Source organism: Paramacrobiotus metropolitanus, unplaced genomic scaffold (assembly GCF_019649055.1).
Source record: "Paramacrobiotus metropolitanus isolate TYO unplaced genomic scaffold, Prichtersi_v1.0 Parri_scaffold0000040, whole genome shotgun sequence".
Taxonomy (NCBI): domain Eukaryota; kingdom Metazoa; phylum Tardigrada; class Eutardigrada; order Parachela; family Macrobiotidae; genus Paramacrobiotus; species Paramacrobiotus metropolitanus.
This window is the reverse complement of record NW_026570260.1, coordinates 603059-630846: the sequence shown is the minus strand read 5'-3', so window position 1 is coordinate 630846 and position 27788 is coordinate 603059. Positions and strand designations below refer to the sequence as shown.

At 46.8% G+C, this 27788-nt stretch overlaps 7 protein-coding genes and 1 non-coding gene across 13 annotated transcripts; 3 read left to right on the top strand and 5 right to left on the bottom strand.

Moving 5' to 3' along the window:
- Positions 1-743: 743 nt before the first annotated feature.
- LOC129590608 (protein HID1-like) lies at positions 744-5240 on the bottom strand. Its single transcript, XM_055485930.1, has 13 exons — positions 4767-5240; positions 4260-4491; positions 3620-3885; positions 3504-3554; positions 3118-3283; positions 2753-3033; positions 2153-2350; positions 2005-2095; positions 1763-1914; positions 1630-1708; positions 1494-1555; positions 985-1332; positions 744-885 (listed from the first exon to the last, which is right to left on the bottom strand). Exons 1-13 carry the CDS (start codon positions 4830-4832, stop codon positions 871-873), a joined length of 2007 nt encoding a protein of 668 aa, XP_055341905.1. The 5' UTR covers positions 4833-5240; the 3' UTR covers positions 744-870.
- A 233-nt stretch (positions 5241-5473) lies between these two features.
- On the bottom strand, positions 5474-8035 carry LOC129590609 (ceramide-1-phosphate transfer protein-like). The gene is given in 4 exon segments (XM_055485931.1): positions 5474-6047; positions 6494-6539; positions 6542-6822; positions 7285-8035. Coding segments are annotated over 4 exon segments (816 nt in total). The 5' UTR covers positions 7572-8035; the 3' UTR covers positions 5474-5845.
- A 229-nt stretch (positions 8036-8264) lies between these two features.
- LOC129590368 (proteasome subunit beta type-5-like) lies at positions 8265-10934 on the top strand. Its single transcript, XM_055485563.1, has 6 exons — positions 8265-8539; positions 8599-8776; positions 9466-9677; positions 9737-9766; positions 9837-10041; positions 10651-10934. Exons 1-6 carry the CDS (start codon positions 8393-8395, stop codon positions 10731-10733), a joined length of 855 nt encoding a protein of 284 aa, XP_055341538.1. The 5' UTR covers positions 8265-8392; the 3' UTR covers positions 10734-10934.
- A 1654-nt stretch (positions 10935-12588) lies between these two features.
- Positions 12589-18826, bottom strand: LOC129590541 (pre-mRNA 3' end processing protein WDR33-like). 4 transcript variants are annotated; one of them, XM_055485822.1, is made up of 13 exons: positions 18658-18826; positions 17096-18475; positions 16398-16877; positions 16163-16231; positions 15985-16089; positions 15207-15302; positions 14798-14949; positions 14505-14732; positions 14131-14285; positions 13876-14065; positions 13723-13814; positions 13619-13657; positions 12589-13369 (listed from the first exon to the last, which is right to left on the bottom strand). In XM_055485822.1, exons 3-13 carry the CDS (start codon positions 16716-16718, stop codon positions 12828-12830), a joined length of 1989 nt encoding a protein of 662 aa, XP_055341797.1. In that variant the 5' UTR covers positions 16719-16877; positions 17096-18475; positions 18658-18826; the 3' UTR covers positions 12589-12827. The 4 variants fall into 4 exon arrangements, with proteins under 4 accessions (XP_055341797.1, XP_055341796.1, XP_055341798.1 ...); XM_055485821.1 differs by having other exon boundaries at positions 17096-18469; XM_055485823.1 differs by having other exon boundaries at positions 18708-18749.
- LOC129590545 (enoyl-CoA hydratase, mitochondrial-like) lies at positions 17129-19745 on the top strand. The gene is made up of 7 exons (XM_055485829.1): positions 17129-17479; positions 17636-17961; positions 18157-18256; positions 18340-18444; positions 19035-19154; positions 19296-19363; positions 19424-19745. Exons 1-7 carry the CDS (start codon positions 17350-17352, stop codon positions 19484-19486), a joined length of 912 nt encoding a protein of 303 aa, XP_055341804.1. The 5' UTR covers positions 17129-17349; the 3' UTR covers positions 19487-19745.
- On the bottom strand, positions 18715-18843 carry LOC129590617 (U4atac minor spliceosomal RNA). The gene has a single exon (XR_008690754.1). It is a non-coding gene; the product is annotated as a U4atac minor spliceosomal RNA (small nuclear RNA).
- On the top strand, positions 19733-25220 carry LOC129590543 (uncharacterized). Of its 3 annotated transcripts, XM_055485826.1 has the most exons (7): positions 19733-19867; positions 19930-20197; positions 20389-20567; positions 20965-21189; positions 21248-21590; positions 21666-22120; positions 22887-23026. In XM_055485826.1, exons 2-6 carry the CDS (start codon positions 20046-20048, stop codon positions 22114-22116), a joined length of 1350 nt encoding a protein of 449 aa, XP_055341801.1. In that variant the 5' UTR covers positions 19733-19867; positions 19930-20045; the 3' UTR covers positions 22117-22120; positions 22887-23026. The 3 variants fall into 3 exon arrangements, with proteins under 3 accessions (XP_055341801.1, XP_055341800.1, XP_055341802.1); XM_055485825.1 differs by lacking the exon at positions 19733-19867 and having other exon boundaries at positions 19873-20197; XM_055485827.1 differs by lacking the exons at positions 19733-19867; positions 19930-20197; positions 20389-20567; positions 20965-21189; positions 21248-21590 and adding exons at positions 23448-23684; positions 23847-24177; positions 24567-25220 and having other exon boundaries at positions 21979-22120; positions 22887-23307.
- LOC129590542 (uncharacterized) lies at positions 25105-27788 on the bottom strand. The gene is made up of 4 exons (XM_055485824.1): positions 27099-27788; positions 26739-26975; positions 26262-26604; positions 25105-26191 (listed from the first exon to the last, which is right to left on the bottom strand). The coding sequence occupies exons 1-4, from the start codon at positions 27412-27414 to the stop codon at positions 25492-25494; spliced, it is 1596 nt and encodes a 531-aa protein (XP_055341799.1). The 5' UTR covers positions 27415-27788; the 3' UTR covers positions 25105-25491.

Below are 27788 nucleotides of genomic sequence, written 5' to 3'. Positions count from 1 at the left end.
GCGACGGATCAGCAGCGGATGCGGCACCGGCAGCAGCCCAACCAATGTTCCATTCTGCAGAAATTTGACGATCTCCGTCTCCTCCGTGATGTTTCTATATACAGCAGCACATCGGTTAGCGGCAGACAACAGGAGACAGGGGATTTATATATCTTACTTGTCCATGCAAAACTTCTCCACCTGCGGTACCAACACCTGCAGTAAACGCAGCACAGTTGCCATCGGCAATTTATGCTTCCACGACCGGACCTATCAAAAAAAGTTAATTTCCAAGCCGGTTTTTTATTCCTCTGTTTTATTTTGGTGCATAGCAGAGCCCGTTGCTATAAAATCACCCTGTAAAATGATCTAAAGCCGGCTCAAGAAGAAATTGGTAAAACATAATTCGGGACAAGATTTAGGGAGAACTAACCCATTCGGGTGTCGGCGTCCATCCTGCGCTTCGCGTCGTACTGGCCACCGACACGGACCGCGACAATGCTTCCCGCCCTGTCTCTACGCCAACTTTTTCACTTCTAATTTCTCCCAAGGCTCCATGCGGTCCAGGAGCAGGATTAACCGGCACCGTATTCAAATTAAAGCTCTTAAAATTAAATTCAAATTAACATGCTTGCATGAAATACTGTATGACAAAAAAATCTGTTTGTCTCACCAGATTGGCGTTACTACGCGAGACAACCGGGATGCGCGTGGTCCCGACATTAGAGGCTTCAAAAACGACATCCCCGCTGGATTCGCTGGCCGACTCCTCGAGAATACCGGATGTTCCGGGCTCGTAGGCGCCGCTCATCGAGGGACGCTCCTTACCACGCAGAATACTCGGGCTATCGTCCATGAAACCCTCCAAATTTTGGCCCGAAGCGCGGCCAGTCATCTTACCCACTCCTAGAATACAAGATCATTACTGGGACGTTAATTCTTTAACAGTTAAGAAACGAAGGAAAATGCTTTGTAAAATATCCCAATAAAGTGTAGCCGACTGACCGGGAATTTGAGGCAAGGTTGTGTGCAAGCCCGGCTTTTCTTTTCCTCACCATCAGCCTCTTCGAGACGCCGTGTCTCCTCGGTTGTCTCACTCTCCGTCTCGATGGCTGACCCTACCGATGTCCGCCGACTGCCTTTGCGGTTGCGTACCGTCTTCTCGATGAAGGCGGGGTCCATAGGCAGATTGGCCAGCTGGTGAAATAAGGCGCGTTTGCGGATGATACAGTACACCAGTGGCGCGTTGCCGTCGAACTGATACTGGATCAGGTTGTTGAAAGTGTCCATCAGATAAAACACCAGATTGTGGTTGCTGGGATTAGCGTACAGGAACCACGGCGTACTAAAGGCCTAAACCAACGACAAAATGTCTGTTACTGTGAGTGTTGTTAAAATATTTCAAATAAACACTAATGGATTATCGGAGAATCTTAAAGCTTTAACAATAAGTTAACAACTCCTGCAAATGCTGCTGCTTTATTTATGAAACTGAAATGCGAAAACATACTTACCTCGAAAAGGTGGAGCAGCTTGGTAGCGGTGACACTGGCCAAACTCTTGACATACGGCGAAACTATCAGGAGAAAAATCACTGAGTACTGATAATCGAGACTTTCCACACGCATCGAGCCGCGAGCGCCCACTTACTGTTCTGAATGATGGTCAGTAGACAGTCGAAGAGCGGCTGCAGTTTAGACTGACCCGAGGTCACCATTCGGTGAAACACCTGCGGGTGACTTGGTTGTAACGAAAGTTGTTGGTTTAGGGAAAGATCACTCACCAGAATGATCAGATCAGCGTAGTTGCCGGTGAAAGCCGGTAAATCCGGAAGCGCCCGACCCGTGAAGGGCTTATTCAGACGTACGCCGAAGTTTCTCTCTCCACTCAACAGCAGCAGAATAAAGACATTCAAATGAATCAAGCCAATTTTACCTGCATTTCAAAAACGCCCATTCATTCTTATTGTGAAGATACAGCAATAAAAAATAGTGCATTATAAATCAGCAAACGATTATTTCGTACTGGGATTCAGGCGATTCTGATGCAAGGTATGCAAAATGGGGATCAGAATGTCGAGAACAACGCAGCTTTTGAGAACATGGTAGAGAAATTTCTGCAGTAGCAAAATATTTGAGGACATAGACACGAAGAAACAAAAAGCGGCACTGACCCGGTTGTATTCACAGCATTTCCAGAAGAGAATGAGCAATTCGGCCTGGAAGTGAATCTTTTTCGTGGAGCTGGGTAGGTAGCCTACCTGCAGGGGATTGTTCAGCAGCCGCACCATACCATCTGCCATGAAGGCCAGGTCCTCGTCGCGATGGATGCGCGACAGGTAGTTGATGAACATGTTCTTCAACATGTCACTCTGCACACCGTTAAAAAATTCACACTTCACCGTTACAACACGCCGATTAAACTTGTTTTCCAGTACATATACCGTTATTAAAAGTTTCCGGGCTGACTCGGAAAAAATTTTATAAATATTTTATCAATTTTCTATCGTTTGTTCCAGCTGTAAGTGATCGGCATTCGAAGTTAACAAAGATCAAGGGACGGTCTTATACATGTAGCTTCCGCATCCTATGATTGTATACGTGTCTAACCATTCAACCATATTTCCTATTCCGGCATTTTTTTAGCTAAGCTAAAAAAATGCCGGAATGGGATGTTCTATGCTGCACAGAATCATATTGCAACAATTACTTTTTCAGCAGCTTATCTAATTCTACCGCAACTGCTATTTTCCTTCTGTTTGAACCTAACTCACATCGGGATCGCTTTCCATCGCTAGCTGTTCCTTCGTGATGGCCTCGGTGACCTTCACCCGGCAGACATGGTCCAGACAGACAATCAGCACCTGCAGCGCCACCTCGGCTAAAGGCTCCTTGGAGTCACCGAACATGAGATAATTATAGGGAACTCCGTAGCCCACCGGATCATAGGAGAAGACCACGTTGAGCAGGGAGGTGAAGAGCGGCAACACCGGCCGGTTTTCGGCGCTTGTGAAGTACTCTAGCCAACGGTTGGGACACACCAGTCCCTCCGAAGCTAGAAACCAACACTAGTCAGGCCTGTAGGTTAAATGACACGCAGCAATTCGGCTACGGAAGAAAATCTCAAAGGGGAACCAACCGGAAGTTCCGTACATGGACTCCGAGAAACACGCCAGGAGTAAACGGAGAATCTCGATCCGTGCCGCGTCGTAGTTGGCATTCTGCGGCGGTGACACAGCGAAGCCGACCCCGGCTGCCCAAATGTATTCGACGCAGTCCAACGAAGTCAAATCTTCCGTTTGCTCCTGTACACGTAGCAGACATAGGTTCGTGTTCGACTACACAATAACGAAGTACATACTATGCCTGTCTTGTACTTTAAGTGAAACTGAAAATATCTGATCTGCTGATTTTCCTATATTGCGCCGTGATATATCACTGCTTCACGTATATATCACTAAATGTTACATGCATGAACTCCATATTATTCCATCAAACAACAATATCCAACTAAAGTGCCCTAACCGAAGGTTTTTTGTGCTGATTGACCGTAAATCCGGGACAGAAGAGCAGTGTCTGTAAACGAAATAAATAAAACATGATGTGGCGACAAAACGAAAAGTGAAAGATAGTGCACACACCGAAAGCGAATTGATGAGCGTGGTAGCCAGAACCGGGCCGTCAAAGAGGCGGAAACGCGCCCCGGCACTGGAAGGCGGCGTGGGAGGCTCCGGATAGTCGAGGGAGCCGCCGGCCGGGTAGGAGGGGAAGCGCGACAACGGACCCTGTCGAGTGGAGCTGGAAGCAGCGCTGGCCGAGGGCAGAGCGGACCAGAAGAAGGAGCGCCACTCCGGCTCCTCCAGAAAAAACGGCACCAGCCGGGTCAGCAAGCGCACGCAGTTCAGCACTGTCACAATATACAATAATGCAGGTTCTTTTGGTCACTTTTAATGCTTCTCACACGCGAATATCTGACCAGAAACTTCAATCTAAGATATTTTTCACATATTTTATAATAACTACTTTTTACCATACTTTTTTATTTTATTTTTATTTTATGAATTCCAGAAACTTAATCAGCGACAAATAAAAGTCAGCACTGAGTTTAACTGAATTGTTAAAAAAACTAACTGTTGTCGTAAAACGCGAAAAAATATGGAAACAATTGAAAGGAAATTGGAACACTAGCTTCAGTGCTCGAAACCATATGAAAAATTTGATCTGAAATAAATGGATTCAAAATACCGCTGTTTCGTTTAGGTATGCATTTCGCCGACTGACCCGTCTGTTGTTGGGCGGGCGTGGTGCAGGGCGCGGCACCCTCAGTGGCCACCCGCAGGTGGTCGATGGCCTTGAAGGCCAGCGTGGCCAAATTCTGCGGGACATCCTCACGCAGACTGCGAATGTCTTCCGCCGTCACCAGACTGAACACGTCCGCCGCCGTCAGCTGGAAGTTCATCTGCTCCGCACTCCAGAACTGCCGCCAGAACGCGTCATTGTCCGGCTCAATGATCTGCACGAAACAATTTCACATACCACATGATGTATGATACATCATCCGACAGCACACACGAATTCTTTCATAAAAAACAGTGCAAATTTACTTAAATCCCTTCGCCTAAACTCATAAAGAAACAATTTTATTACAAGCAGGCAAAGCGGTCCGGTAAATTCTGAGAGCAAATTTAAAATGTATTAGTATTAACGGTTTATTTTGTAAAATGCGAGATCAGGAAGACTGACTGTGCACTCATCTTGAGCGGCTCGCACGTATGCGCACGAACTTACCTTATCTTTGTTCTTTAAATCCTGAATGGCTTTTCGGAATCCAGCCTTTGAGTCCGTGTTGCCCATGGCGGATAATAAACAAATAAAGCAAGATCAGGAAGACAGATATGTGACAAACATATGGTGAAAAAGACTTCTGATTGACTGTTGCTTAAAACCGGTTTCTGTACGACTGGCAGAATGATAATGTAGACGGCACAGTACTAATGTACTACAACTTATTCTATAAAATCTGAACTTTTAAAGGAAACATAGAATCCAATTATCCAGATGGCACGGATGCGGACAAATTTGCGCGTCAGTCAGGATAAATTTGCTGCAGCAGACCAGCAGCAGTCTGTCTATCTACGACGTACAAACGGAAAGCTAGCCAAATGAGGTAAACGCCAAATAACAGCGCGCCGAGCAATTGAGTGTGGGGGAAAGATTGATCACCCCGCATTGAAAACAGCAGTGACTTCATGGGTGCCATGTGATCTCGTTTCACTACTGCAGCCGGAAATGACGTACCAAGAGCATCGCGATCGATCGCCCCGCATCGCGATGCAGGAGGATCGGGCAGCCGTCCGGCACGGCGTCGTATCGTTCACTGCGATGACGTCAATCTGGATCAGCGACAATTCACGAAAATCGATTGACTCCAAACGGCACATGCTGCCGGAATCCGAGTGCAAGAAGGGAATAACTTATTAATCACATTTACGCAGTTTCCAAACTTACTTTCTTTTCTTCGTCGATCACAATACCATTACAAACTACAAAGGTAGTCAATGCAAATAAATTATATTTAACTACAGAAACCAGAAATCACGGCGGAAAAAAACGACAACAGGTGAGTCATATAAAAAAATAATTTAATCGGACCGGAAGAAGGCGAATGGCCGGCATTTCGATAATTTACACAGTTGTTCGTATAGCGTCAATTGTAAAAATCTACTACGCAACGGAATGGACCCGGAATCGAATTCACGTCATGGCACAGCGCACCGGTACGCAGAAAAGTACAGAACTACACTGAACGTAAAACAGCTGCCCAGTTTTGATTACGTAACAAAAACGGTACAGTAGTGATGTTCCCATCAAGGCAAATCGTGAAGTTTAAACTCGGTGTACAACTCCTGGGTGCGATCGAAGACAGGCCGCATGGCCTCGGTCATACGGCGGGCAATGTCGGTTACCTCGGAGTAGGGATGTTTGGAGATGCGCTCCATCAGCCGGTACTTGGTGGGCAGTGTGTACATGGCCAAGTGGGCGCCTTTCTGCACCAGCCAACCGTGATACCTACGAATCACAGTATTGAATTTCCAAACATTCATGCAAAATTCTCAATATATCCGGATGCAAAATGCTCCAGACATTTCTATGCTCCAGATATACAGTAAGTCTCATATAACACATAACGAAACTACTACCACAATAGTATTGGTTCATAAATACTGTGATTTGCTGTGAGACTTCTATACAATTTCGAAAAGATCGGCAACAATGTACTAAACATTTTTATATAAACTACTCTGTACTTTAGAAAATCTTTTAAAAAATAGTGGCACACACCGAAGAAATAAGTACTTAACATTCTGGAGCTTTGCAGCAATTTCAATCTAAAGCCTTTTAGAAATCGGCTTACCATTAACTACGTATTCATTTTCAACAGTGATTTTAAGAGCTGCTTTTTTAAGGGCACATTCGTAAGCAATTGGAAAAATAATGAAAAAATGATGTTGTACCTGGCTAATGTTTTCTTGTAGCAATCCTGCGCCAGATGTCCGACCCTTCGCAATCGGGCGCGCCGATCAGCGACTCCATGAACATCATGATGAACTCCAGCGCCCGGTGAAGTCGAAGGAGTGTGCGGGATGCGGACGGCAGCGGTGAAATCTGGGGTGTGCGGGTGGGCTCCAGACGCGAGGGCTCACCTGTTTCGAAAACCATCATGAAGCGGATGGTGCGGTAGTTGGCGCCTTCCGCGCCGCTGCGGTGCTTGCTCAAAATGTCCAGCTTGTCCTTTACGTCCGCACCCACAAAGCCAAATATCGTTCCCATTAATTCAAAGAACCTGCGCAATAGGAAAAGAATAATCAAAAGATACTGCCCGATATAAAATTATTGACATTATTAACAATCTCTAATAGTATTAACCAAGTCACGATCAACTGTTACTGTACTGTAAGAATAAATCCGAATTCGATAATTAGTTATGCATGTAAATGCCATGTAGAGTAGTAATTTACAACAGTCGCTTGGCGGTTAACTTATTAAAAGCGAAGTGGAAATTATGGTGCGCCTCATGCTTCCACAGAACCAGCAATTAAAAAGACAACACTGAATAAGCGAGAGCGCGAAATCAAACTCGGACAAGGAAGATAAGCAAAAAATCCAAAAAACGCAAAACTGCATTCAATGAATGTCAGAAACGGTGGAAACTCTCTGATATGTGGCTACGTCGCCACAGCGAAGAATAGAATCAGATTTGTTATACACCTCCGTGAAAGCCGTTAAAAGCAAGTAACAAGCGTACCTCTCGAGCTCGCGATAGGCCTGGATGTAGTGGTCCATGCCCACTTCGCTACGAGTGTCGGGCTCCGTCAGGGCCATTTCGAAGTTGTAGGCCACGGCGATCATATCGAAACCGTCGGAACGCGGGATGAAGTGTCCCGAGTCAGTCACTGGTGCGGGAGGGAAGCTGCCCGGTGCGTCTTGGCATACTTCGCGGTCCACGCGCGCACCTGATGCTTCATGCAGCACGCTGGATGAGGATTCATCGCCGATAATTTCCTCAACGTCGCTGCTGCGTGGTCCATCCATCAGAACAAAGACAGCACTGCGGGAAGCGTTAGTTATCAGAGAGCGCCAGCCACCAAACGGTACCCGAATGTTTTTGTGACAATTGTCACTGAGCTGAGACCAGACTTGCAAGTTTGCAACCAGCAAGTCTGCTAGTCAATCAAATCGCTAAATTTAGAAGTCACGAAAAACAACGACGATGCAGTCGTTGGTCAATCTAATACGCTGACGTATTGTGAATAGATCAGCTGTATTTGCCACTACATATCTGGAACAAATACGCCACGAGTCGTTATAATCAGATAAACTAAATAGGTAACAAGTAGTAACAACTAACTACTAAACCAGGTTATCCACAAGATGCGATAATAATCGTAATGGTTATTATGGTTATGAATCATAAAATAGTACAAGGAGCCAGCAGTTACAACAGCAGAGAAATCAAAAGATTCCCAAAACAGAAAAGTGAGAAAACATAAAATTTAAAAAACATACAACACTTCAGAAACTGAAATTGTTTGAGGAAAATTACCACGGCATGAGTCTACCTGAATGATGATTGCTGACGCCGTATTCGAAGCGCATAGGCAACCGCCTGGTGGTTCTGTTCTGTCCGTCGTAACAGTCTCACCTTCAAACTCGTCGATCGCCTTCTGCTTCATGACTCAGCCGTTCGTGCATCAGCAATTTTTACCATGACGATGTTCTGAAAATTTGATTTATCTTCTCGTTTTGCACTTTTGTTCCAAAATTACTTCGAAAATTTTGGCATTATCCTCCGAATATATTGTTTTACCACAAATATTTTTCTGTTCTACAGCATTTTCTGTTTTCTATTCACCATGGCCCTTTCTCGCGTCTGCGGCGCTGATTCCACATGGGAATCCCTGGACTTCTCCGCACCGCAGCCCGAATGTCTGCAGGATGTGCGTTTTACGCATCCCGTCAGTAATGAGTTCGCTGTGGGCCTTCCGCTACCGTCCATCCACGTAGGCCAATGCTTTCCGCGCAGAATGATGCGTTTCTGAGTTGGAAATGTTTCTGATAGGGTAAGCAACGCGTAATCCAGGCGCTGTTGGAGGACGAGAGCGACGTGCAGACGGAAGAACGTCTGGTGGCCAATCCGCGTTCCCTCTTCCTCCACGGCACCACCACGCTCAGCTTCAAGTTCCAGGGCGGAGTTATGGTGGCCGTCGACAGTCGGGCATCCGCCGGACAACAGATCAGTAAGTGATAAAGCGAAAAGTGAAAAGAGTTTATCCCCAGCGAAAATTGATAAATGGGATTCGAGGTTCGTCCATTTTCCCAGTGGTTTTCAGGTCGACGATCCCTTGATGAATTTAAAAATCTTAAGTTTAACACCGATACATGGATTATGAATTATATTATCCGCATAAAAAATTTTCCTTTAAAACTATTCTTGATTCTATTTTTCGGCTACTGTCAACCTGTTAAGAGATAATTGTTGATATGAGGAAAACCCAACAGTTGTAAGAATTTCTTTTTATAATGTTCAGAAATAAAAACGAGATTCAAAACATTGTCTTTAAATATTACGGTTTCTCGGATGACGTTTTACCTGATTTCTCGCAAGTTGAACATTGTGGCAGTTTTGTGGATAAAAATTAATTGACCTAAGCCAGCTTGGGCACTCGCACAAGTCTTAGAACTTGGATAAAATTACCTGTTTTGGATTTTCTTGCGTTTTTTCTTGCTCGACAATCCCACAAGTCACTGTTTAGCTGAATTGTCGTTACATACAGTGTAAAACTGTAAATATAATAAAGTGAACCAACGTAGTACATGCACGTATGTTGTAAAGGCTCATTAAATAACTACCTATTTCATTGTTTGGTTGTACAGAATGTGTTGTGTAAAGGTTAAAAGTAGTTGAGCATGTTATGTATGCTTGCAGGTTCGCAGACGGTGAATAAAGTGATCCCCATCTCACGCTTCCTGCTGGGCACGATGGCCGGCGGTGCCGCTGACTGCACCTACTGGATGCGCGTCCTCAACCGGCAGTGCCGCATGTATGAGCTGCGCAATCGCGAACGCATCACCGTGTCAGCGGCGTCCAAACTGCTCTCCAACATGCTCTACGGCTACAAGGGCTACGGCATCTCCATCGTGAGTCCCGCTTTTTCATTGTGCGCATTGCCATCAGCATAAACATGTTTGCCTTGCAGGGGTCAATGATTGCCGGATATGACAAACGAGTACGTCGCGGACGCTTGACAACCGGCACTCCGGCGTGAAATTGTAAGGGTGTGTTTGTGTTTTTCGCAGGGGCCGGGATTGTATGTTATCGATAACGATGGACTGCGCGTGGCCGGCAACTGCTTCTCCATTGGGTCTGGCTCGCCGTACGCCTTTGGAGTCCTGGACACAGAGTACCGCTATGATCTGACGGAGCCGCAGGCCTACGAGCTGGCCCGACGGGCCATTTACCACGCCACGATGCGTGATCCCTACAGCGGTGGCAATGTCAGCGGTAAGAATACCAGATTCGTTCTCTGATAGTGTGAATTAGTGTGAATTTGCTGATGTGTTGTCGGATTTTCTGCTTTTCGTTTTCACATTTACGCCTGGTCTGGTTTTCGTATTTGATCATTGCACATGTCCATCCTTTTGTTTTTATTTTTTAAACTTTATTTTGTATTTAACTTTATCTTATTACTGAATCTCGGTCGACGGTTTTTGTTGATTCTTCAATTACTTACTCTTGTACTTATTTTTTAAGTTATAGAAATTAATTTCATTAAATTATGATTTCGTTACTCCATGGATTCATTATTGTTGTGGTAGGCATCTAATGGTAAGGTGTCTTGCATTAGACATAATTATTTTCTTTAACTTATTTGTTTCTTCCATAACGCTGAAATTTCGTTCGTTCTTTTCTGTGCGATAAATAAAAAGTTTTCTTCTCGTGTTAATTGTTTACTTATTTCCATTTTATGCATATTGCTGATTTTTAAAAAGATGAATATTTTTGAATAAGTACTGTACTTACGTCATTCGTGATTATTCCTATTGTTCGAAGGTTATATTGCGTAAACTTGTTTCTTTTCCTTGTGAATAAAATGTGGTAATTAATTGGCAGTGTACCACATCAAGGAGACGGGATGGGTAAAGATTGAAACGCAGGACGTCAGCGATCTATTCTACAAGGACCGTGGACTGTAAAACGAGGCGAATTAATTCCACTTTTGATTATAACTTTCTGAAAATGCAGTTCTATATAAAAACACCATTCATTTTTATACACAATTGATGTAACTAATTGATCCACTTGGTGAATTGTGCGTTGGTTTAACTTGTTTGTCACCATTAGGCGCATTGTTCATCCGCATGACGGCAGCGTCAAATAAACTCTGCGAAAAGTTGCCCTTTCTCTGCCATTTTCCCGTCCAGTGCGCCCTGACAATGCTGGCGCAGGTTGGGCCTCTGCCGGCCCCGTGATTACAGCGGGCATTGATTCAGGACAGCTGTGAAAGCGCACAACACAACGCGCCTGGTCTTTTCCTCTTAATTCCCCATAAAACAACAATTATTCGCCACTCATTGTACGGCCGTCCGTACGCATCGAATGCCATCGATTAGCCGCGTCCAAGCAATCACAGCCGATCGAGCGTATCGCTGCACATCAGCGCCGCTTGTAATTACACTCCGGCCCCGCAGGCTACCAACCGCGCGTCCCATAAGATCCCGCTTCCCATCCCGCTCAGCTTCACTAGCGTTTCCCCATTCCACCATACTCTTCCTAACATTTTTCCAAGGTCACCACGATTAATTTGCAATGCAGGCGGTTATGTTGGGAGCATGTCTCCTGGTGACCTTTCTCGTTGGTGCCGAGGCGCTGATCCGCTGTAACGAGGCTGGCTGCTACCTTGTGGAAGCCAAGTGGAAGCGGGAAGACGGCGATGCCGGGATGATCTTCATGCCCAACGCGGATGCCTACGAGAAGGCGCTGCAGGCCCGCGGCCGTTTCGGCTTCGGACTGGGCAAGCGCAAGCGCTCGGTGGAGGGATTGTCCTTCCTCAACGGCCACTTTGGGGAGACTTATGTGGCCGGGAAGGAATTAGTGCCGGCACTCTTCCCCACTTTTCTGGTGGTCGATCCGGAGGCGGGCAAAACGGTTCAGCGACGTATGGTGCCGATCATGGATGGCCCGCTGGACAGTAAGGCCAAGAAGGCGCTGTAACTTGATTCATTAGGCTTTAATTTATATAATTAGTTTTAATTTGCTGATTATATCCTGGTTTTCTTCCGTTGTTTCTTTTTTCATGACCATTCTGCAGCACTAACCTTCAACACGCAGCCTAACTTTAACAGCAGCAGCACTAGATTTCAAATAAACATTCTACGGATATCCGACATCGGATTGAAGTGTACTAAATTGTCCGTTTTAGTTGCGCAACTGTCGAAATTGAATTTGCTAGAATTATACCGGTATTGTATATTTATGCCGCAATCAGATGCGAAGATGCGCCCGATTGTACCAATATTGCTGGCTCACGACTTATGTTTTCTCTCCAAGTTTTGCATTCATATTGTTTTAACCTGGCATGAAATGGATGATGGGAATGTTGAATAAAAATTTAAACTTTAAATCGATAATAATCGCCCCGGAATTGTTGTTGCACAGTACAGATACTGCCGTAAAAGACTTATGTACGAGTAGTTAAATGTTTTTCTGGTGGCAACAAACTCATAAAAATTATTATTATTGCTCTACACTAACATTATGAATAAGTGTTGTACGATAATTTCTTCCTATAGTTGTTGAAGTACTTACTGTACCGTGAACACTTTATACAGATAGTAATCAGTAGTACTAGTCATTAGCCTGCAAACTTAGATTAAGAGAAACCAACACTTTCAGGTCGTCGTACAAATTTTAGCTTGCAAAGGTCGCCGACTACATAAACAATCGCATCATGTTACTAACAATTAATTTTATTAAACCGTAAGCGTACTCCAATAGCAGTAGTAGCACTAATCAGTGGCCAGTGCTACTTCAGATTGTAGACGAATCGATAAACTAATCGGGCCAAGCCGCAAAAACCCATCAGGCAGCGATTTGCCATTTATTCCCCATTGAACGACGTACTTCTCCGTGAACAAAACAACCGACTGCTAATCGCAATCAATACTTTCAATGATGCATTTGCACAGCGGTCAATACATCGCATTTCCATTTTATACACAACACACATGCCATTTACACTCAAATCTTTGTTTAGGAAACGGAGAAGACATAAAAAAGCGAAAATTTTTCTAACGCTGCCTCCAGACACCTCTTCCGCGTCCCCCTCGTCCACCACCTCTTCCACCTCCTCGAGACCACTGTCCGTCGTCGAACCCTCCCTCTTGCTGGCCGCTGCCTCCTCCATCCTCCCAGGGCCGCTTCATCCCTCCTGGCCCACCGCCTTCCGGTCCGGCAGCGACTCCCGTGGGAGGCGGCAGCAGTCCACCCCGTGGCGCGCCCCCTTCGGTGGTGGCGGGAACGGGAGGGCGCCAGTTCCACTGCGGCACCGGCGGGGGTCCTTGTTGCTGTGGCGGCGGGGGATTCCAGCCTGGGGGCGGTGGGGCTCCACCACCCGGGAAGTGGTGAGGCGGCGGGGGGCCCATGGGCGGTGGCTGGTAAGGAGGAAAGGGACCTGGTGGAAAATACTGGCCAGGCGGAGGAGGGCGGTAGGGTGGGGGCATTTGCGGTTGAATAGCAGGGAAGGGCGGAGGAGGAAGGTCGGTAGGAGCCGGGGGTCGCGGGGCGTTGGATTCAAATTCGGTGATGTCCTGAGTGTCGAAATTGGCAATGTCTGCAAAAAGAAAACGATTTTCCAGCCATCGATCACTGCAGATCATATACAGCACATTGTAGCAGCATAGCGTTGAAGAAAACCACTAATAACTGCAGCGCGACAGCACGCTGCCTACATTCCACTGAAACATAAAGAGCAACAAACACGTAAAGCTCAAAAAAGATCTAGGTGTACCGTCGCTTAAAAAAAATATTTAAAAATGCACCCAAATGTTCGGCTAAATGTAAACAGCCAGACGAAACGTACCAAAGAACTCCTCTTCTTCCTCTTCGATTTCGAAGCCTCCTGAAAATCACAGCAAAATCACATAAGCAAATAAGCTCACTACAGCACTGAAGTCTAGGGCTCACGTATATCCAATGGATTGTCGACATCACTACGCGCTTTGGCGTTGTACTTGTCCTTCATGGTGTCACCCGGGCGATTACGGGTCCAGAATTTCCTATAAATGCATCGAACATATTCCTTAGGGTCCATAAAAGCACGCCAGCACTGCTACTTACACGGAACAGTCATTGGACCCAGTACATAGTATGTGGCCCTGCGGATGCCAGCTCATACTCCAAATGCTTCCGTCATGAGCATTCTCTACCACGCCCACCTCCCGCTCGGTGCCTACGGCCCAGAACATGAGGGAACCGTCGATGCCGCCGCTGCAAAAGTGGCTCTGGTAGATTGGATGCCAGCCAACACCTGCCACAATTCAAAAATTAATCTGACATTAAAGGAGAGGAAATTCGCTTTTTTAATTAACATACTCATCACTTCGCGCTTATGGCCACGACACGTCTGCACATCGCGCATGCTGCGCAGATCGAACAGCTTGACCAATGAATCGCGTGATGAGCTCAGCAGATAGTTGGAATTAATGGGATTCCATTTCAAATCCGTCACCGGGCCTTTGTGTAAATATCTATAAAAGTAAAATGTAAAATAAACACAATGTTGCTACACGCAGCTGGCAAATCACACGCAGAAACCAACGCAGGCACTTACAAAAACTTGACCAAAACGTAATGGTTAACAACTTTATACAGTCCAACGTAAATGTCTGCCAAGTGCCGTCCACACATTCACGAGACAATGCCGTTACAATGCAACACTGCTATCGCACCGGAATAAGTTAACTTACAATGTGCCGATGGCATCGGCGGTGCGGGGATCCCATAGTTTAACCGGCTGTTGATTATCCCGGCTGCCGGTGACCAATAGGGACTTCTTAGGATGCCAGTCCACACATTTCACCTCACCACCATGTCCGCCGCGCAACACCTTCAGCGTCTCACAGCTCTCAAAATCCCAGATGCGTATTGTGCCGTCATCGGAGCCGGTAGCAAATTTGAAGTCCGTCGGACAGAATCTGCAAAACCACAACACAGTAAAAAGCGGCCACCAGAACCACCAGGAATGCAGCAATGCGCGTACGAGATGCCGCGGATGGAGTCGCGGTGCGCTTGGAAGGACTTGACGTTGTTCATGTTGGCCTGCCAATACTTGATGTATCCAGATGCGTCGCCGGTCACCAGCCATGTGTCACTGCGGCTCCACACCATCGAACGCACCGCCGTGTCATGCGCCTGCGTTCAATAAAGACATGACAGTTTTAACTAGACACCATAATATCACATTGCGAAAGCAGTGAAACTAATGTTTCAACTAAATTTTCAAAGCGGTAACTTAAATTTGTTAATGTTTTTTTTGCAGTAGATTGCACTCAATACACAAAATTTCGTGCTTTAGTCAGTCGGCCTTCGAACACTAATAAAGTGTCATATTTTACGGTGGACTGTGCAGTTTTTTGGAGTACGACTGCTAGGCACTACCATGCACTGACCTGCAAGATGGTTTCGAAGTTAAAAGTTAAGCCGTTCCACAACGTAAACTCGCCGCTTGACGATCCGGTCACTAAACGACGTCCTTCCGGTGTCCACTGCAAACAAAACATGCGCTACTTCTTATTATCTGGCTTTATAGTTGATGTGATTGCCTTATTTTTACTCAATCAATGTTTTCACAACGTATGTCCAGCCATTTAACATCGATAAAAATTTCATTTTTCCATACATACGAATAAGTGCTGTAAAATTAATGACTTGGTCTGAACTGTGGACCGTAGACGGTCATAAGGTCCAGCGGAAGCCACTGCCATCACGGAACCTTTTATCTCTACGAGTTACTTCTACCAAACGAATGCTCCAACGGTAGGGCATAATAAAATTAAAGTGGGAAATTTCAATAAAAGCCCAAAAACGCTGCTGAGCAGGCGAATCCAGCTACATCACGCACCGGAAGTTTCTAGTATTGGTGTTTGTTCAAAAATTTACGTCTTCGTAAAAATTTCAATGATGTACAGTAATTAAACGGGAAAGATTCTGACAGGATTACAGGGCAGCCTGAAGGAAACCAATCATACGTATTGCGAAGTACGCGTGCTAAAACGACTCAATGGGTATCCGAGACAAAATTTGACGAGTGGCAAACTGCAAAATCACCTTCCAGCTTGCTAGACGTACCGAAATATATTGCGTTAACCTTGCTTATATCAAAATGAAAAAAGAACTGATTGCGTACTACTTGATTTGTTATGGCAGAACAGTTCATGCGCCACTTACCAGCACCACGAAGACAGGACACTTGATCTTGTTGGTGGCCTGGCGAATGAATTTGGTGGTGATCGCGTTGGAGGCGTTGTGTGGGTAGGCCACACAGGACAACATCTGAAGGCACGCATTTTAACATCAAAGCGCCTTTGCGGAACACACTTCGCATGCTGCAACCCAGTGAACCCACCTCCGAATAATAGAGCGGATCAGCCAACAGATCGCGGAAGCTGGTGGGATTCACGTACACAGATCGCTCCTGTCACGACAACACAAATCTCGTTAATTTCCAAATTCATATTTCATGAAAAGAGCCATTGCAGAAATTTTATCCCATAGCGAAATTTACAAATGCACAAGAGAAAAATGTGTAGCGTAGTCGTAAAGTGGACCGTAGTGCACCCAACTACTACTGCACCATGTACCTGCAGATACTTGACGACAGGCGTGAAATAGTCCACCGTCCGCCGATGTATAGCCTTTCGCAGCCGTTTAGCATCCAGCTCCTGTTTAGGCAGGTAGAAGCCCGACGCGGCACTGCTGTAAAACTCTTCATTACCGCCAGACGGCCCGTCCTGCGGCGGCGCCCCCGCGAAGGGGGGTCGTGCATGTGCATGGGGGTAGTTGAAGTGGGGGTTGGGGCCCGTGGACAACATTCCTGTGGGAGAAATCATGGAGGGATTGGGCGGCCGAGGGGGACCACGGGGCCCTTGGGAAGGACCGCCTTGTTGCACTTGTGCAGCCATTATGGAAAGCGGATGAGATTCTTTACTGCTGCGAGCTCTGATTCTCGGTACGCAGTGGTTCAAACGAGCGACATGATCATTTTCGACATGCTATTGCTGGCTGCTCAGTGAGGAAGAATGGCGTTACCGGAAAACCGAATTGCTTGAGTGCTTTAGATACTATTATAAAACAATCCGAACTGATAACAATGCGGCCTTGATAATCGAAAGCACCATCATATTTGTTGCTGGAAATTTTACCACAATGACATTTCACAAAAATTAATACGATTCTGAAAAAAATAAAAATAAGATTATAAGATGATAAGCAAAGAGTCTCGGTCATCCAGCTTCCGACTTGTTAAAGCAGCCGCCTCTGGGGGTTCACCCGTACATACAGCATTTTGCTTGCCGAGTGACGACGCGACAGAACTCTGAATGCGTTCCAACCAGAGAAAGGCCTTTCCAGCTGATCGCTTTTTACGCTCTCCGTAGTTCACACTGAACAGAGTTCGGCAACATCGCTGCTGTCGTTCGATAACAGACAGGCGCTTCCCACTACCCCGCATTGCCCTTTTGACTTTGGACTGAATTTTCTGTTATTTCACCCGAAATCTCTTCGTTTCCATCTGCTCAGCACACGATTGCAGTCATGGCTTCGTTGATTGGGAAAGCGCAGATCCTCGTCCGTGGAGCATCACACACCCGCTCGTTCCTGGTCTCCAACGTCACTAGGATGATGCAGGCGCCTTGCTCTGCCGCCTCTACACAGGCACAACAAGGTAAAACTTAATTACAACGAGCATACCAAGGAGTTGTTGGAGTGCTTTAAATGCATCGCTCGGAGCTGGGAGCACGCGGCTGCAACCGACATCGCTGCAGTAGCGTTGGTTTGCCTGAGCTGCGTTGACACTCAAAAGTCAGTTTATCCCTTTCAGAGGGAACCTTCGAGAATCTGATCGTGGAGGTGAAGGGCGACAAGCGCAATGTGGGCCTGATCCAGCTGAACCGTCCGAAGGCGCTGAACGCGCTGTGTTCGCCGCTGATGGACGAAATCAACGCGGCACTGGAGCGCTTCGATGCTGACGATAACATCGCCGCCGTCGTCATCACCGGCAGCGAGAAAGCCTTCGCCGCAGGGGCCGACATCAAGGAGATGCAGAATCACGCCTTCCCCGCCGTGTACCGTCGCAATTTCCTCAACCGCTGGAATCGCATTACCGAGTTCCGCAAGCCCGTTATCGCGGCTGTCAACGGATTTGCAGTAAGCACAAAAACTAACCACCTTTTCAGTTTTTCTGATCAAATGCTTTTCGCCTCTCACCGAGTCTTACGTATGCTATTGCGGATGCATCTGCAGTACAGCAGTACTCCTGTCCCTTGCTGCTGACTTTGCAATCCAATGTTTGCCCTTCTTTATGTGCGCATGAAAATTAATTATGAATTTTCGTATTTGTAGCTTGGTGGCGGTTGTGAACTGGCAATGATGTGCGATATTATTTACGCCGGAGAGAAAGCTCAGTTTGGCCAACCGGAAATCAACATTGGCACGATTCCGGGTATGGATTGTTTCGCTGGGTGATGCCAGATTTGGAAATGTCTAAGAAGACACTTTAAGTAATACTCTGTTGTTGATTCCCAGGCGCCGGTGGTACGCAGCGCTTGGTGAAGGCCATCGGCAAATCCAAGGCGATGGAGATGATCCTCACCGGAAACCGTATTTCGGCAGTCGAGGCAGAAAAAGCCGGTAAGTTGTAATATTTGTGCGCTTCCTGAAACTTTTACAGCATTTACATTTTTTAACTAATATGTGCGCGAAAAGAACGAACAAAAATTTCGTTTAGGTAGTTAGTTCAGGATCTGTAAACTTATGTACTTGGTTGTGTAGGGGTTTTAGAAAACTTATGTACAATACTCATAGGTGTTTTGTGCCAAAAGTGTAATAACATGGGTGGCTCACCCAGGCAAATTAACAACAATTAAATAAACTTCTGTTTAATGTTTTTGTACCCTCGCGGGTTCCAAAAATTACGACAACTACTACACCGTAGCGTAACGTGCCGTGGGTTTGTTTATCGATGGGTATCAGCATGATTGGCCTCACTTGTCGCTCATTGACCAATACGCTCCCCCAGATAAGGACGGTAGCGAAACGAGGTTAACTGAAGCATTCTTTCTGCGTGACAAAGTATTCTGTACAATCGCTCGTTTTCGCTTTTCTGTCCGCTGAATTTGTACTGGCTTTTAGAAATTACTATTTTGATTGATTGTTTTCGGTAAAATATATTTATTTCCCAATTATCAAGTTGCGATAATGAGCATTCCTATGTCCTGCAGGATTGGTCAGCAAGATTTTCCCGCCCGATCAGCTGGTAGGCGAAGCGGTGAAGCTGGCGGAAAAGATTGCATCGCATTCACGGGTGGCGGTTATGATGGCCAAGGAGGCCGTCAATGCTTGTAAGTGCATTAGAGTCATTAGACGCTCTCGCTGATTTTTTAAATCAGTTCAGCTTATTTCTTTAGCCCTTTAAATTAGTAACTCTACAACTTTTTTGTATGTGTAGAATGTTAGGCTGATCATAACTTTATCTTAATCAGCGTTCGAGGTTCCACTTAGCCACGGTTTGGTGTACGAGAAGCGACTCTTCCATTCCACATTTGCCACGGTATGCTTTAATCGGTTTTCTTTTCCGCCATGCAATATATCCAAGTTTCGTTTCCTTTAGAATGATCGCAAGGAAGGTATGACGGCCTTCCTGGAGAAGCGTTCTCCTTCGTATTCAGATTAGAGCTGGCCTCGCTGAACTGCTTGCTGCTGGGACTTGGGAGGAACAACGTACTGTCCTGGATGCGTTTGATCATTAGTTTCTTTTATTCGCACAGCGTTTTGAAAGTTTATTCTTGCTTATAACTGATACCATTGCCTGCTCATTGTCAGGGGCACTACGCTGATTGTTTGCTTCTTCTGGGGTTCAGATTGTTTTACAAGTAATTGTAATTTTATTTGGTCAACCGCGAATAAGAGAAGTAAACTCCTTGAAACACAGATGAGGGCGCTAATCTTTGGCAGTTACTGGCACGTCAGCGCCGCGCAAAAATTGTGATTACGGGAGAGTAGTACGACTTCGCCTTAATTGATGCTGATGTATTCTTGCCGTTGCAGTCCAGCGGTACGCGGCGGTATTATGTTAAGGACCGCGTTTGCTCTGCTCTGCATCAGTCTTGCTTATAGCCCCAAAGCTGTCTTGAGAACTGCAACCGGAAGTGCGCCATAACTGGAGTTGGGTGACAACGTCCCGAGTCGACTCCGTGAAAATCAACGGTACCGGCTGAGCAGCGATCATTCTCATGGATCAGCCGTGCCCCAGCGCGCCTCCACCGCCCTACGCCGAGGATCCGCCGGTCTACGGGAATGCCGCACCGCTCGTAGGTGAGGGACTGCAAGCGGTGGATTTCCTGCCGCGGATGTTGGCGGGTGACTGGGACGACGGTCCTTCCGGGTACGCATGAGATCCGAAGAGCTTTCTAACTTTAGTTAGAAAGTTTTGCTGTCTGGATATACACTATAATTATGCCGTCTTCGAACTTTGGTTCGATAGACTGCATAATTATAATTTTCATTCAGACAGCAAAATTTGAATACGGTACGGAATTATATGAAGAACTGGTGGCATTAGCGCTTTATCTGCAGCCGTTCAACTCCGCGATTCTATCCGGAATACGAGCCGTTCAGTGTACTAGTGGAGCGCGCCAACACTTTCCTACACCAGCACCCGCGATGCTGCGTCAACACATGTGAGAGTGTGGAGCTGCGGGTGCACAAGCGGGGTCGTAGTGTGGACAAGGAGTGGTCGCTCTTCACCGTCTATGGTAAATTGGTAACAGTAACGGAAACAGTGACATATACTGTACTCGTTGCAACACGCCCCCATGTTTAACGCTTTTAAATGCGTGCAAATGCTTGTTGGATGGGTACCGCAGCATATTGAATTATTTATTCCTCTCCAGTTTTGAGGTATAGAGGTATAGAATTTATACGCGGTAATGTTTTATTATTATTGGTATTTATACACCAAATGGGGGAAAAGTATAACAATTATGTTAGTTTAGCTAATTAATTATGTTAGTTTAGATAATTATTAATTTTCATTTAATTTAGCGTCTTATTTTCGAATTTTTGTTACTTATCGTTAGTTGGTTTGGATTTTTGGAATGCATCCATAATGTATGATTAAGGCCGGCCAAAACGTATGATTTCGGTTTGCAGGAGAGAGCAGCAACCGTTATATCCGCGGCTTGCGCTTGTGGACGCAGCGCGTTGTTTCTGCCAACCAGACTGAACCCGACCAGATTGGTTACGTAGACTTCCTGCCGCAGATCGCGGCTGACCAAGTGGAGCGACTGGACGGCGTCCTTCATCGCGTCAACAGCGATCCAATCAAAGGCCAGCTCATTACAATGGAAACGCTGCCTATCAAGTGGGGAAGTAACGGTAGGGTCCTGCCGTCCGCAGAGCTACGTTTCCGCAATCATGGTGGTTTATTTTTCAGGTCTCGACCCGGAACGCACTATCTGGACGGAAGGTACATGGACTAGCGAGCGTTTCGTCCAGGTTATTCGCATGTTTTACCTCCGGGGACGGGTGCAGCATGCGCAAGTCGGAGTGATGGATTTCGTGCCGGTTAGACTGGATAGCGCGGGCGGCTCTGCGCGGCCACGGATGGAGACTTTTCCGGCCGTCATGCAGCGGACCAAGGAGTGGCTGCTATCGGTGCCACCTAACTACCGCTTAATTAACATTCAGACGGTCAGTTTCCGCTGGAACGACAAAAAAGCGCTCGACACGAAGGATATGACGTACAGTCTGAGCAAAAAACAGCTGGTGTATTTGCGGTCAGAGATCATTCATTTATAAAAGTAGTCGTAGTTATAAACCTAAACATTCTTGAAAATTATTTCAATTTACAGTTTTCTTCGCGTGGCCTATTTAACCGAAGATCCCGCCGACGGTCCCATATCGCGGTCGATGATTCAGCTGGGCTGCAAACTCATCGTTCCCCAGCGAGTTCCGCGCACGGGATTTTTTGACGAGATTGTCTTGGAATCACAAGAGGCCTGTCGTCAGCGTGTAGACGCATGGGTGAAGGCAGCCGGCGCGCGGGTTGTTGCGGCGGAGACGCTGGTGATGCGGGTGGCCGGAGGCGGCGAGGCCGTGTACGGTATGGATGCCATGCACACGTGGAACGACACGCACCAGGTGCACGTGCGCACCAGTAGTCGGACGGTTCGGGAGGATGAACAGTTCATGTACGTCTACCGGATCTACACCGACGGAATGGTGGCGGAAGTTAGGGAGATACGAACCGAGCCGGATGACACGAGGGAGATGGAGAATGGTGCCGGGTGCCCCATTGTTTAACAAGGTCAGTCTGTGTGACACGGAAATCTGTAGAATGGATTTTAACGCAAGCATGTAACGTGTTTTGGTGCCCGTTTTTGGTCGCCGCTGCTTCAGCAAATTGTCGTATCGTTATCCTCTGGGTCTGTCATTTTTCTGTCTACGTTTTTGAAATTGCAGTATTATTATAGATATTATTTGCACGTAATATCTTCAAACTACACCTTTTTGTGAAAAAGAAATAGGATTTTAATTGTTGTTATGGTCTAGATTTTTTATTGACAGATACTGTGACCGCAAACGCTTTTTGGTTTTATTAGCTACTATCGAATAGAATTTCGCTGATGTTTTGTTTAGTTTAAGTGATAAGTCAATGACTATTTATTACAGTAACCCCGAAATACGCTTGCGAGCGGTGCTACATGGTAAAATGAAGAAACATCCAATAATGAATGTTTCTTGCTCATTGCTTTTAAACTGAGCGTCATGCTGAAGTGATACGGGAATGGCTTATTATGTACTGTACTGGTATCTGGTTAGAGCTACTGTGCAGTATTTAGAGATTCATAGCGCGTAAATCGATCGATAGATGGCACACTGACATACCCAGACACTGCGGTACCGTATGACCCTGTCGTGGCTGCAATACGATGATATCATTTGCGTGGAAATGCCAAACTGCAAACATATTTAGTCGACGCAAGCGCAGACAATCGAAGGGCCCACTTTCACAGCATTGTATGACGCATGACATTAATGAGCAACATCCGAGTCATTATGTTCGCTTGTAGAATACCACTTGCTCCCTGCTGCACTGGGATGGAAATTCATTTCGGCACATCACTATCTTCGACAGCATTGCGTAAACCTACCACGCTCCTTGATTATCTTCCAGACACTGCAACCCCCTCATGCAACATGCTAGCGCATCCCGCCCTTACACGGACGCCCCGCCGGATTACGGGCTCGTCATGCGATCGCCGCCGACGACCACTGGTCTACAGGCCGTGGATTTTCTGCCGCGGGTGACGGCAGTGGCCGGGCCGTGCAATCGCCCGGTGTACGAGTCCTTCAACGTGCTCGCAGAGCGAGCCAGTGTGTTTCTCCGCAATAATCCTCACTGGGCGGTCAACACCTGCGAGAGTGTAGAGTTTCCGGTGTACAGTAAGGGATACGATATCGATGCGGTGGAATCGGCTTTTACTGTCTACGGTTAGTTCCGATAAAATAAATGACGGGTGGCGCCTAACCACAAGCATGGTTATTGGGAAAATGATTTCTTATTGCTGAAAGATCATGCCACTTTATTGTAAGCGTATCGTTTTGAATCCAGATAGTCTTGTAATTCGTAGGCGATTCCGACAACCGGTACATCCGCGGTTTGCGCTTGTGGATGCAGCACCGCAGCTCGTGTTCTGCTACTACTATTACCGGCGCCCAGCAGATCGGCTATCTCAACTTCCTTCCGAGAATCAACTACGACGATTCGGTGGAGCGACTGGACAGCGTACTGCAACGCATCAACAGCAAGCCTGTCAAAGGGACGATCATCACGGTGGAGACGCAACCCGTCAAATGGGGCAGCAAAGGTAATTCGATGAAAGCAAGTTTTCAAATATTTGTACATATGTGAAGAATTGTATTACCATATCAGTGACGTTGTAATTTCTGTGATTAACTGATTTTAATTCCTGGGCGATAAAGATTAGTATAAGTTCCGGTAATCTCGATAAATTTTTCTTGACCATTAGATTGTGACGCCGATCGCACTGCTTGGACCGAGCGCAGCGGAACGCGAGAACGCTTCCTCAACCTGGTGCGCATCTTCTACATCCGCGGTCCCGCGCAGCGCGTCCAGGTGGGACTGAAAGACTTCCTTCCGTCCAGTGGTGACGATTATTCGCACCCGCACACCCAGACCTTTCCGGCCGTCATGCAGCGTGTCCGAGAGTGGATGTTGTCCGTGCCGCCCAATTACCGTCCCGTCAACGTCCAGACCGTAGCATTCCGAGGGAGCGGTAATAAATTCGACACGTGGGCCATGACGTACCGGGAAGATAAACAGCATCTGAATTATATGCGGTTAGTAGTGTATCAAAAGCAATACCGGTATTACACAAGTACTACTTAGTGGACAGTGGTCAACCCTCAGCGAATTTATTGTACCATCCACCACATTCTGTAAACGTGTACTTTGAACGCTTTTTCCAAAATACGTTTCCTTGTGAAATACACCTAATAATCCTGGAAGAACTTAAACTTATGCCTAACCTACGCATAAATTGACGCGTCTCGGTATAGTAAATTTCATACAACCTCGCAGCTGGTACGTATGTTAATCACATGGTACGCAACTTTATCTTTTCCCTTTTTCCATGAAGCACTTGTTTGTGGAATGCGAACAAACGAAAGATTACCGACTTGAGCTGCAACCTGAACACAAGACTATCGGCCAGTTTTTGTGGTTGCAGATATCTTCGCGTGGCATTCATTGTCGAAGACCCCACCACCGGCCCCCTGAGCCGGTCGATGATCCAACTCGACAGCCAGCTCTTCACTCCTCGGGTACTGCCATCGCACGGATTTTGCGGAGTCGGGGCGTTTGAATCACAAGACACGTGCCGACAACGGTTGGACGCATGGGTGCAAGCGACCGGTGCACGTGTCGTGGCGGTGGAGACACTGCTCATGCCGATGGTCAGCGGCGGGGAGACCGTCAACGATGGGGACGCCATGCGCATTTGTAACAACGTACACCTGCCGCACTCCGACAGTCACACGCACAATCAACGTTTCGTCTATATGTACCGGATATACACGGACGGAATCGTCCCGGATCAGCCGGTGATCATTCACGATACCCAGCGGCACGCCTACGCGACGCCAGTGCACAGTGGTGATTTGTGCACCATTTCCTAAATACGTGTCTAGCTACCAAAAGGTTTTTTTAAGGGATCATGTAGTAATTATTGCACATGTTGTAGTTTCAGCTCACATTGTATACTGAAGTAGTTTTACTCTGGGTTTAATTCCGCATTTCTACTTCGTACTAAAATACAACGTAACAACATAACATCAACAATAATGACTTATGACACTTCATCACATAAAGCAACGGCTATCAATGATTTATTTATATTCCTACTAGAAAGTATACGTATACGTCACGTATACCGTATACGTTCCTTCGATTTTTTCTAAATACTATCGAGCACAATTAAAAACTATCCGCTTTAACCGTTCACCGGAAGGCAGTGTACTGAATTATAAAATACGCTGGAAAAAAAATAAAAATTCAATGAAACATCTCAAAAAGAGAATGAATAGTTTAGCAGATCGCTGCCAAAAAAACCGGCAAGAAAGTCAACGAAGCATGATGCAGATAACGGATATCCTTCACGATTTGTGCGAGAATTTAGCGTAATCACGTTCCCCGCTACCAGAATAGATCGTAAAGTTTTCCAACCGCGATTTCGCCACCGTACCACCAGGTTCCGGCACAATTTCGTCGGTGTAAATCCGATACATCAACGCGAAACGCTCATCGTCGCGTTTGGTTAAATTGCGAGTGCCCGAGAGCGACAAGTGCATCTCGTTCCAGGTGTGCATAGCATCAAAGCCATACACGGACTCCCCGCCACCGACGATGCGCATCACCAGCGTCTCCACCGAGACGACGCCTGCCCCGGTCGTCTTTAGCCACGCATCCAGCCGCCGACGACATGATTCCTGCGTTTCAAACTCGCCCTTCTGCGATCGTGTGACAGACTCCTGTAGTCTAAACGCAGCCTCCTGCGCTTTCAAAGCAACCTGCTGCATCGTGAAGGCGGACTCCTGCGATTTCAACGCAGCCTCCAAGGATATCAAATCCGTCTCGCCGGATTTTATCGAAGCATTCCGCGATTCGAAGGCGGCAGTTTTCGATGCCGCGGCAGCATCATGCGCGGCTTGGCGCAGTTTGGCAACAGCCTCCTGATCCAAGAACACCGGTTGTTGAATCATCTCCGGAACCATCAGTTTAGAGCCCAGCTGGATGGTCGAACGCGATACGGGACCGCTGTCCGGGTTCTCGATGACGTACGCCACCCGCAGAAATCTATAAGACGACGGACAAAACCTAACAAATCTACAAATCTAAAATATTAACAGCGGCTTCTCCATCTAACCGGAGATAATTGAGCAATGTCTTGTTCTCGTGGTACGTCATATCTTTGGTGTCGATGCCCTTGTTGTAGCTCCAGCGAAACATGACCGTCTGGACGTTAACGGGTCGGAAGTGAGGCGGCACCGATAACAACCACTTCTGGACGCGCTGCATCACCATCGGGAAGGTCTCCATGCGCGGGTTGGAGGAGGCGGTGGCCTTCTCCAGGACGGCCGGTACAAAATCCTCCAAGCCCACCTGCAAGTGTTCCACGGCGCCGCGGATGTAGAAGATGCGGACGAGATTAATGAAACGATCTCTTGCCATGCCCCGCTCCGTCCAGATCGTCCGATCTGGATCTAGTGCTAGGGAAAAACAGATTTCTATACGGGTATGAAATAACAGAATAAAAACCCGAAAATATCTTTTGCTCACTCAACGATAAGCAAAATTGCAGACACGGGGACTAGAACGAGAAACGACATCTGTGTTGGCTCACCACTGTTGCCCCATTTGATGGGCTGCGTCTCCACCGTAATGATTCTCCCTTTGATCTGCGTGCGGTTGATGCGCTCAAGAACGATGTCCAATCGTTGCGGCGCATCATCGCGCTGAATATCGGGGAGGAAATTCACGTAGCCGATCTGATCGGGCTCGAACTGGCTCACTGCTGCTGACGTGCTCCGCGGCTGTATCCACAAGCGCAGACCGCGGATGTAGCGGTTGTTGCTGTCCCCTGCAACGCGTCGGGTCTCCTTATCGTTACTAGTAATTCAAACTGCAGACTACTCATTGCATTTACCAGTCATGGATTATATAGTGAATAAGCGAACTCTTAGGATGGAAGTTTATACCGTACCGTAAGCGACGAAGACTGATTGCACCGTGTCGATCTCCCATCCTCCATCGCAGACGCTGAACTCCACGCTTTCGCAGGTATTGACGGTGCAATGGGGATTGTCGCGCAGGAAGTGGTTGGCCCGCTCGACCAGGATGTTGAAGCGTTCGTACTCGGGGCGGTCGGATGGGCCGTCTTCGGCTGTCATGAGCGGCAAGAAATCCACCGCTTGCAGACCAACGGCTGTGAGAGAAGCGGGAAAGGATCCCGTTGCCTGCCCGTAGGCCGGTGGGGCGCCCGGATAATCGGGAGGAGCGCTGGGGTAGTACTGTTGCATCGCTCGATGTTCGGTTGCACGAAAGATGTCAAATTTCCGTAATGTCAATTTTCGCGGTGATGAGAAACGTTTCTTGACTATACTGTAGTCCAAACTGATTGCGATAATTGTGCGTTGTCGGAAGAAAAAAAAGGATGATGATATGCTTTGTCCGAACTTAATGAATGAGTCACGTATTCAGGCAGGTATCAATCTAGTAGGGTGGAATGATGGAATCTGGATCAGCTGTGTGCCGAGCGGTGAAAAGCAAATTAACGTAACTAATACTCAAGCTGAGGAGGCCTAGGCCTGGTACTACAGTATAAGGCCTCGTCCCGAATTCAAAACTTTTAATAGGCTGTATGCACCTGCCTAGGGTAACAATAAAGCTGAAT

Coding starts and splice junctions, on each gene's coding strand:
- LOC129590608 (XM_055485930.1), bottom strand. CDS start 4,832: ATGGGCAACACGGACTCAAAGGCTGGATTCCGAAAAGCCATTCAGGAT. Junction 3,555..3,619: donor CGCTCATCAATTCGCTTTCG/GTGTGTGCACTA, acceptor TTTCGTTTACAG/ACACTGCTCTTCTGTCCCGG. Junction 1,915..2,004: donor TCAGAATCGCCTGAATCCCA/GTACGAAATAAT, acceptor TTTGAAATGCAG/GTAAAATTGGCTTGATTCAT.
- LOC129590368 (XM_055485563.1), top strand. CDS start 8,393: ATGGCCCTTTCTCGCGTCTGCGGCGCTGATTCCACATGGGAATCCCTG. Junction 8,777..9,465: donor ATCCGCCGGACAACAGATCA/GTAAGTGATAAA, acceptor GTATGCTTGCAG/GTTCGCAGACGGTGAATAAA. Junction 9,678..9,736: donor AGGGCTACGGCATCTCCATC/GTGAGTCCCGCT, acceptor TTTGCCTTGCAG/GGGTCAATGATTGCCGGATA.
- LOC129590541 (XM_055485822.1), bottom strand. CDS start 16,718: ATGGCTGCACAAGTGCAACAAGGCGGTCCTTCCCAAGGGCCCCGTGGT. Junction 16,232..16,397: donor CTGTCGTCAAGTATCTGCAG/GTACATGGTGCA, acceptor TTGTCGTGACAG/GAGCGATCTGTGTACGTGAA. Junction 16,090..16,162: donor ATCCGCTCTATTATTCGGAG/GTGGGTTCACTG, acceptor GCGTGCCTTCAG/ATGTTGTCCTGTGTGGCCTA.
- LOC129590545 (XM_055485829.1), top strand. CDS start 17,350: ATGGCTTCGTTGATTGGGAAAGCGCAGATCCTCGTCCGTGGAGCATCA. Junction 17,962..18,156: donor CGGCTGTCAACGGATTTGCA/GTAAGCACAAAA, acceptor TCGTATTTGTAG/CTTGGTGGCGGTTGTGAACT. Junction 18,257..18,339: donor CAACATTGGCACGATTCCGG/GTATGGATTGTT, acceptor GTTGATTCCCAG/GCGCCGGTGGTACGCAGCGC.
- LOC129590543 (XM_055485826.1), top strand. CDS start 20,046: ATGGATCAGCCGTGCCCCAGCGCGCCTCCACCGCCCTACGCCGAGGAT. Junction 20,198..20,388: donor TGGGACGACGGTCCTTCCGG/GTACGCATGAGA, acceptor CTTTATCTGCAG/CCGTTCAACTCCGCGATTCT. Junction 21,190..21,247: donor TATCAAGTGGGGAAGTAACG/GTAGGGTCCTGC, acceptor TTTATTTTTCAG/GTCTCGACCCGGAACGCACT.
- LOC129590542 (XM_055485824.1), bottom strand. CDS start 27,414: ATGCAACAGTACTACCCCAGCGCTCCTCCCGATTATCCGGGCGCCCCA. Junction 26,976..27,098: donor ATCAGTCTTCGTCGCTTACG/GTACGGTATAAA, acceptor GACGCGTTGCAG/GGGACAGCAACAACCGCTAC. Junction 26,192..26,261: donor ACATTGCTCAATTATCTCCG/GTTAGATGGAGA, acceptor GTCGTCTTATAG/ATTTCTGCGGGTGGCGTACG.